Consider the following 9,626-nt stretch of genomic DNA (forward strand, 5'->3'; position numbering starts at 1 on the left):
AAGCAGTAAAGTATTTGTAGCATCTCCATGCTCATTTAAAAATGAAGAGTGTAAACAGAGCACCTAACAGGTAGGTCATTTTCTATAATTTAGCTAAAAATGTATTACTTGGTACATAAATATAAATATTTAAATGCAAAGTTCTCAGAGAGTCTTTTTATATAACCCAACTCTTCAGATTTATTAAAAGAAATCTACTAGAGCACCTGGGCAGCTCAGTGGGTTAAGCATCTGCCTTTGGCTCAGGTCATGGTCCCAGAGACCTGGGATGGAGCCCCATGTAGGGCTCCCTGCTTAGTGGGGAGCCTGCTTCTCCCTCTCCCTCTGCCTGCCATTCCTCCTGCTTGTGCTTGCGTTCTCTCTTTCTAATAAATAAATAAAATCTTAAAAAAAAAAAGAAATCTATTAGGCTTGCAAGCTTTGAGAACAGTTTGCTCAGACTACTTTAAAAGATGTTTAAAAAACAGCTTATAAATATTTTCAGCTATCTACCACTGCCCTGAAGACTCATGCCAATTGACTCGTCTCAAAGACAGTGATAAGAGCAATTCAGATTTACTTCTTTAACCCTCCTGACCTTATGAAACAGGTACTCTTTATTGTCCATGTTTTACAAATAAAATAACTGAGGCCTGAAGAGATTCAGTTACTTGCCCCATTAACAGAGCTAACTTCTGTTAGCTAACTTCTGTTAGGCTAACTTCTAAGCTCATCAACACTCGGAAGAGTCTCAGAGTGAGAGGTATGAGAGACTCATTTGTGGGGGAGATGGGAACAAGCTCATGGAGTCAACATGGACAGACATAAGGTCAGTTAAAGGACAGAGGACTGGAGAGGAAAATGATCAGTTGGTAGCGATGCTTTGTAAAGCATGAGAATGGGGAGAGTGTCAGAGATGACTATAGCCTGTGAGGGAAGGCATGATTTGGAGGTGAAAAGAGAAAGAATGGAGGGTATTGGGCTAAAAGTAAATTGGTTGTCTCTGTGTTACCCTAGCAAATTCCTCATGGGCTAGAGATGTGATTCCTCGAAATTAAGACACCTAAGTTCTAAGACTACTTCTCTTTTGCTGAAGTGAAACGTCTTTTCATGTGAAGACAGTCATTTGTACACGATCATGTTTTCCATCAATTTTGTAAAAAACCCATTTAAATTATGGTAGAGAAACATCTAGTTTTAGTTAAAATGTAAAGTTAAACCTAGCAATTTATGGAGGGAAATTGGGCTATAATTACTCAAAAAGGCATGTACCACTTTTTATGACATTTCTACTACTAAGAATCTATTATTTAAAAATAGTTGCACAAATTTACACACACACACACACACACACACACACACAGGAAAGTCACAGTGGTACTGCACATAGTAGGGATAAAACAACTTCAAAATCATTCAGTAGCTTAATGGTTAAATATACCCATACTATGGAATACTATACAACATTTAAAACAATAATAGACCTGTTTGAACTAACATAAGCTATCCATCATCTATTAAGAGAAAAAAGCAAGATGCAGAAAAATATTTTTAATCATTTTTAAAAACTACATATGTGCGTGCACTAAGAAAGTGGTCTCAAAGAATACAAACTGCACTGTCAGCAGTAGTTCCCCTGCGGGGTAAGAGAGCTGTTGGAGACTAAGGGAGGGAGCTGTTGGGAGAAGAAGTCAATGAGGATTTGTCTTTTTTATCTTCATATAATTCTATACTACTATACATTTTTTCAACATACTTTTTTTTTTTAATTGATTTTAATTATCTCTTAAGTTTCACACCGTTGCACTTTAGGACAGCCAATTCAATTTTCTCATATAGAATATATTTGTAAATTGTATTAATCACCAGTAGATCTTACCTTTGTTTCACCAACTGTCAATGCCTGAATATTCTATGATAGAAAGACTATGCTTATAATAACCAAATTATCTCCCTAGGATACTTGTAAAAACTGGTTGCTAATGCGAGCCCAATTACAATGAACATGACCATCCACGGGGAAACAAAAGGAAGAAAGATGTGACATAAGGCCTCCATCAAACAGCTCCAACTGTCACTCACTGCTAGATTCAGAACATGCACGTGCACAAGAACCAACCTCCAAGTTCCTACTAAGAACAAAACGGAATGAAAAAGGACAGTGTTACTTTTTGTTTAACAATTTCCGAGTTACCTATGGCTTCTTAAGTATTGTCCTTAGGGAAGGTGCCAAGATACACAAGTCATAGTTTCGGCCCTGATGGAGTTTACAATCAACTAAAAATAAGCTACACAACAAACACTGGATTGCTGAGTAGGTCTGCTTGTTCGTTTGGCATCTCTAAGAGAGCCTGAATGCACTGATACATAACATGGCTGGGACACAGGCGTTTCGAGGCTAGGTTAGGCAGGACTAGCAGGCATGAATGGAATTGGTGGTGGTTTTATTAGAACCACACTCGAGCAAATTGAAATGTCTGATCAAAGAACAATAACGCAGAAGGGCACACTTGGGTAGAACTATAGGAGGTGCACGTTTGCAGCACGATACGAGGTGCTCGTGTGTCTCTGTAGAAGTATCGCCACCCAAGTCACAGCATCAGAGGTGGAAGAGATCTTACACGCCATGTGTCAACTGCATCTGACACATGGCTATAACGCTTTCACTTCTGACTGACCGAAATGGTAGTTCTGGGCACATGACACTGAAGTCAGGGAGGAGTCTAGCCTACATCTGGGACAGGCCCAAGCTCTACGAGTGAAAGGGCCACTGAAATGCCCACCCCGGCCGCCACTGTTCCAAGTCTGGACCAAAGCCAGCTTTCCTTCGGTCTGTCCTTCTTTGCCGTAATGTGCCCAGTACAGGCTAGCTCATGGGGGTGGGGGGTGTCATGAAACCAAAATGCCCAAGAGGGAAAGGAGAAGAAACACATGCCAGAAAGTTAGAGGAAAGTAAGATGACCTCCGACTCTGATATCATTCATGACCCAACTGGTTTCTTTTCTCTTCTATGAGTACTTCTGGATACCCTAAACATGAGGTAAACTCAGTTGTATTTTATTATTATTATTATTATACATGTATACCTTATTAAAATTCTCCCAATGCTGTTAGAAAAGATCATGACCACTTTAAATGAGATAAAATGAGTTTCACCCAAGGTCTTTCCGATAATACATAGTAGAGACAATACTGGACTCTAGGCTTTCAGATTTTAAGTTCAATGTTCTGTCCCTATACCATGATTTACCAATCTATATAATACATCTCCTTTAACAGTTAACATAAAGGACCAGAAAAGACTGAGTTAACTAAGAGGGTGGACTAGCACTTGGAAATCAGTAAATTTCTGGAAAAGTACTTAGCAAAGACACCAGCATCTTTTCTAAGAATGTGGAAGCTGGGAAGTTTTATTAGAATACAAAACCAAAAGCAAACAATTTTGCTGAAAAAAAAAAATGCAGAACTACAAACAGCAATCTCCTTGGAGGGCCATTAACATCAACTATCTTACAGCCACTATTTAGCATACAGTAGTTAGCTTTATAATCTAATCAAAATTATGTGGGGAAATTTTATGAAAATACAAAGAAATGCAAAAAAGGTCTACTGAAAAGGACTTAACTATTCAATAAGCAAGTCTATACTTCAACTACCTTCCCTGAACCTGTGACCCTGGATGTCATTAACCCATTCTCCCCATTCTTCCTCTCGAAACTACTACAATTATAAATTTGCAATACCAAGCTGATAAGGTAATTGTTAGGAATAATGTGCCTGAAATTGTCTTGAAAAAGCTTCTAATTCCTCAGGATAAAATACTTGTAAAAATAAAATATTTCAAAATACAGTGACCCTATAGTGCCAAACCCCCGTGCAGTCAAAAATCCACATATATATTAAAAAAAAAAAATCCACATATAACTTTTGACTGTCCAAAAACCTAACTACTAATAGCCTACTGCTGACTAGAAGCCTTACCAATAATGTCAACAGTTTATCAACATATATTTTATATATGTATTATATACTGTACCCTTAACATAAAGTAAGCCAGAGAAAAGAAAATGTTAAGAAAATTTGTAACAGAAAATACATTTACAGTATGATACATATACTTATTGAAAAATATCCAGGTATAAGTGGACCTGTACAGTTCAAATCCATGTTGTTCAAGGGTCAATTGTAAAAAGGAAAAGCAATCAATAGAATTTTAGGAGTATTAGGACCTGTTCACAAGTAAAACAAAATAACCAACTGTTATCAATGTAGTTTGTAATCACTTACAAATTATGATTTTCTTCTAAAAAGGCCTTGGATAAGCTAAACTTCTTTGGCTTTAAGATACCTATTAAGATAACTGAATCTAAATCCTATTCTGACTCTATTTATCTAGCCAAGTGAAAGTGATGTTTCACCTTAAAATAAAACTTAACTCTTACCAATCTTTGTGTTCAAGACATCTATCTTCTCAAAGAAAAAACACACCTAAAAAAACCATACGAAAAAGTACTGGTTTAACAGTTTGAAGAATGCTTTGGAAGTTTTTGGAGGCAGGCAAGATCATGCGGTCCAATAACTGCAGAATATTTTTAATCCCACCCTCCAGTTCGTCATCAATCTAAGAGTTAAAATAAGACCCTCCAAGGAGCAGACTCCCCATTTTGTCACTTGAGGTCACAGCCTGCTCCCTACCTCTCTTTTTTTTTACCACTTGTCACACTATAATGGAAGGCAGGAAGGCAGCTCATGTAGTTGGCCCATTTCCAGGCTAGGAGCAAATCTGATGATAAATTAAGTGGGAAGCTGGCAGGATAAACCGCTCAAGTTCGCTGCTCTCGTGAAGCCTCTCTCATACAAAAGTTATTTGAAAATCACATTAAACCTAAAGGTAACCCACATTCTATCCTTGCTATTTCCTTTGATAACTTTTTCTTCTAATTTTAGAAACTCTGAAAGAAGTACAATGTCACAGGAACACTTTTCTGCATCCAACTTTAGATTACGTTGATTCACTAGTTCTACCATTTCAACATGGAAGTGAATTTTCAAAGCTGTTTGATAAGAAGCTCTGGGGGCTGCTGTTCTTGAAAACAAGGAAGACACATGCAGAACAAACAATGGATTGTTGATGTGGACCTCTGGTTAAACTAAAACTCAGAGTCATGTAACCCTAATGGATTATATAAATTCAGAGGGAAAAAAAAGGAAAGAAAGAGAATACATAAAAGTTTGAAGAAATGGTATATCCTACTCTTCTGCCTCCACTGAACAATTTAATAAGAAGCCACAGATAGGCTCCTAAGAAATCTCTGAGATGATTGTTAGCTGGCCTGAATTTTCACAAAGCAACAAGATTGAGGCAGGTGACAGGACAGAGCAGAAGACTACTTGAAAAGTCCTTGAGTGCATGTGCTTTTGGTGGGTCAAAGGTACTTCTGTGCCACAGCTGTTTACAGTACTGTTTTTTTAACAATGGCAGACTCTACCAAGTAAAACGCTTTACACACTTTAATAAAGCTGAGCCTAATATGGGGAGTACTAGAAGAAATATGGCTATATGGACGTTCCTCTGACATAAAAACCACTTAAAAAATACCTTACAGCACCAGGAGACTTGTAAAAGAATGTTCACAGTAGCTCTATTCAAAACAAGATCCATAAGCAGTGGAATGGACAAACAGTGATGTTCTCATAGCTAGAACATTCTAGAATTGTGCTGTCCAATAAGGTAGCCATTAGCCACACATGGCTATTAAGCACTTACATTGTGACGATGCTGTGGTTTGAGATATACTGTAAGTATAAAGCAGACAGATTTCAAAGACTTACTATGAAAAAAGAGTAAAATATGTCAAGTCTTTGTTAAATTGATATTATGAATATTGAGATAAATAAATTATTAAAATTAATTCACTTATTTTTAAGTAGGCTACTAGAATATTTTAAACTGTACATGTGGCTCACATTGTGTTTCTTTTGGACAGTGCTGCTCTAGAACAATGAAAATGAATGAACTACAGGTACATGAAACAACAGGCATAAATCTTACCAAACATGACTTGAATGAAAGTCAAGTAAAACTAAAATGAGTGTTTAATGATGTCAACAACAAAACACAAACCACCACGGAAGTGATTATCATAAAAACCAGCCAGTGGTTACCAGGGGGAAGAGAAAGAAGCGTGTGACAGAGAGGGGATATATGGAACCCTCAAGTGCTGAGAATAGCCTATTTCTGGGACCTGGTTGTTGGTTCGCTTTATTAATCTACACATTCATATTTTATGCACTTTTCTCTCTGTTTTATCTCATAATTTTATGTTTTCAAGAAATAACCTTAAACTTGCTTTCCTTAAACACTTATATTCACCAAAGTAATTAATGACTTTGAAGAAACCAAAAAGAATAGAGTTGAGTGACTGGTCCTATATCTCATCAATATAACCAAAGAAATGTAAAAATGTTAGGCCCAAGAGCTGCTTAGTCAAGACCGTGTTACATTTTCAATATATTTTTAAATATTTTTAAAATTATGTCTAAATGTTTTTAAAGCACAGCAACCTATAATTTAACTGTATTATTTATCCTGTGTTAACGTACCCCATGAAATAGGTGGTGGGTGTATTTCTGACAAGTTGCACATATATCCTTGTAAGTCAACATATTTGCAATGCACAAAATAAGCAGCTGGTAAATATGTTTACAAATAAATGGGATAACATGTTCAGTGTATAAAAATCCAAAAGAAACCATTTTTAAGATTTCTTATACACAATGACAGTCTTCTCCTAAATTCTCTCTGAACAAGTTGTAATATTTTTCTAAGAATAATTTATTCTCTTATTATGAAGCATCCTGTCAGAAATGTCCCACTTTGGTAGCACCTGGGTGGCTCAGTTAGTTAAGTGTCTGAGTCTTGATTTCAGCTCAGGTCATGATCTCAGGGTTGTGAGATCGAGCCCCATGCAGGCTCCATGCTGGGCATGGAGTCTGCTTAAGATTCTCTCCCTCTACCTATGCCCTGCTCTCTCTCTCTCTCCCCCTCTCTCTAAAAAAGGAAGGGAGGGAGGGAAGGAAAAGAAATGGAGAGAGAATGAGAGAGAAAGGAAGGAAGGGAGGAAGGGAGGGAGGGAGGGAGGAATGGAGGAAGGGAGGGAGAGAAAGAAAGAAGTGTCCTGTTTTGGAAAATAAATTTTAAAAGAAAATGAAAAAAAAATTCGGAGTATGTGCAAGTCAGTTTACTGATAAAAGCTGACAAAGGTGAATTAAATGACTAAGTACGTGTTTTTCATAACTAAGTATCTAGTATTTGATGAAATTTTCCCAAGTGAAAAAGTGTAAGAACCAAGCTTTAGTAATTGAGAAATTTTTCTGAGCACAAAAGGCTTGGTATCTAGTACAATACAAAAAACACTTCAAAAGAAATGTCTTAGGATGCAAAACTAAACTTAAAAATCTCAGTATGTCAATTATACTTCAGTAATAAAAATAATTTAAAAAAATTTTTTTAAATCTCTCTTGGCTACTTAAGAGCAATGCTGATTACCTAAAGTCACATTTAATTCATTTTTATGCAGAAGAACTGAATTTATAAATGAAAAAAGAATACAGGGAAGAAATCTACAGAATGATGTCTATAACTCACCGTGAACTTGGTTGATTTCTGAATTCTGGGAAAGAATTTCATCTGCTAATTTCTGAGCAGTTGGCAAAACTTCTGTGTGGTGCACTGTGATCAAATACTGTACAAACTTTTGTAGTTGGTCTCTATTCATTTGAAAGAGAGTCTCTGAAATGGGAAGATGCAGTTTGACCTGATCTGGCTTGCGGATGCGGTATAAAGACAGTGCCACAACATGAGCACAATAAAATATGTCCTTGTTTCCACAGCTGCAGGTCACTGAGGTAATCTTGCAACGATCAAAGCTGATGGCCACGTTGCAAACAGTTTCTGGCTCCGATTGTATTGCAGGTTCTGTCACTGTGCCACTCAAGTGGAAACCTGCGTGAGAGAAAGGGAAGAGAGAGTTTAGCTGCTGCGTTCAGATGCTGTGAAGTATTTCTAATTCTTTGAAATGCGTAGTACTTGACAGCTGCAAGAAAAAATATAACAGTTCTTATTTTCAAGTAAAAACATTCAGGCCACTCAAACATCCTCAGCACCTCCCCTTCTCCACATCTTACAGGTAAAAAAAGAAATGGTATTCAACAGACATACTAAAGTATTTTACACAGCCATACAAAACACCACTTACAGCAATGTGCCGCCATCACACCTACAGGAAGTTGTTAGATCACAGCGCTAATAAGCCATAATTACTCTGAATCTGGTATACCTGACAAAAATCAGTGGTTTTCTTCCTTTTCTTTTTTAAACTTTTCAAAGTAGAGTAGGCCAGCTTGGTTTTCTGCTCAGCAAACTCCTCCCTTCCCTCCACCTTCATTCCAGGCAGCCACTAGCATCCTCCAACCAACAATGCAACTCTGGGGGAGTCTTTCACACACATTGATCAGATAAGTTTTTTTTATTTAAGAATCCTTTATGTAACATGCATGATACATGCCCCAGTACACCAATATCCATGAGCAATGTCTACTGGTGGAACTGCAAAGCCCACCAGATCTCATACATGCTACAGTCTAAGTAGCTCACAATGAGCTGGTACTGATGTTAGGTTGTTAAATATGCTGACACACACACACGAACACACGAGCACACAAAATCACCAAGTGGAAAGGGGCTTTACAACTTAAACTTGGAACTACACACAAATCCTCCACACCCTCCCTGACCAATAGGCCATGGGGCCACTGCTTATAATGGTCCAGAGATGAGACATTCACCCCACACATGCAACAACTCCCCCACCGCAAACCCCTCCCCCCCAATAGCCATAGGAAGAGCTCACAGCCTTCTGAAAACTGCCTCCCACCACATTGCCATCAGTCAGTCCTGGCTTGTGTGGCTAGGGGACAAAACCTCCTCTCTACATTTTTATAAATATGTGGAAAGCTAATCTTAATTATTTTGGGGGGGGCACATCTACTCAGTTCCACATTCTTTCTCTGACAGCCAAATTCAGAGGTAAGGGCTAAACCTTCAGGAGATCCCTTTGGGAACCTCCTGGACACTGATCTACCTCAAAATTTTGGGTACCTGACAGAAACCTAAGCTCCAAAATGAAGCCTCTGGCTCTCTTTCAGCTTCCCACTATCTATGCTACTTGAATAAAGTTCATCGAGCAGGACACTCTTCATTCACAAAGAGAAAGATTTTTATAAGCGGAAATCTGAGAGGATGGCAGACATAGGACCTGAGAATGACAGCCAGATGATGCCTAAAATTCACATGTGGGGCACTTGAACTTTACTTACTATCTACCCCAAGGGATGATAATCAGGCCAGAGAGTTGGAAGAAACACTACTCACTACTCAAAAGAAATCTTCCAGAGATATAATTTCATCCTAATAATTCATATTTAGTAACATAGTAGAAAGAGAAATGTGAGGTAATAATTTTTACCAAATTAATCAATTTAAAAATAATCCCTAAAGTTACTAGTAAGCTTCACCGTAAGGAATAGAGATTTATATGTGATAACTTTTTTCTTACAAAGAGATTATCTGTTTCAGAATGAATATT

General features: G+C 37.6%; 1 protein-coding gene across 1 annotated transcript in view; it reads right to left on the reverse strand.

Annotated features, from left to right (window-relative positions):
* Positions 1 to 8,253, reverse strand: part of ZSWIM6 (zinc finger SWIM-type containing 6) — a 69,584-nt gene extending 61,331 nt beyond the window's left edge. Inside the window, exons 1-2 of the mRNA XM_008691674.1 lie at positions 8,238 to 8,253; positions 7,628 to 7,984 (exon numbers count right to left, since the gene is read on the reverse strand). Of these exons, the coding sequence (XP_008689896.1) occupies positions 7,628 to 7,984; positions 8,238 to 8,253 (373 nt within the window). The remainder of the gene's footprint in view (positions 1 to 7,627; positions 7,985 to 8,237) is intronic.
* Positions 8,254 to 9,626: the final 1,373 nt, after the last annotated feature.

Source organism: Ursus maritimus, unplaced genomic scaffold, assembly GCF_017311325.1.
Source record: "Ursus maritimus isolate PB19 unplaced genomic scaffold, ASM1731132v1 scaffold_5, whole genome shotgun sequence".
NCBI lineage: Eukaryota > Metazoa > Chordata > Mammalia > Carnivora > Ursidae > Ursus > Ursus maritimus.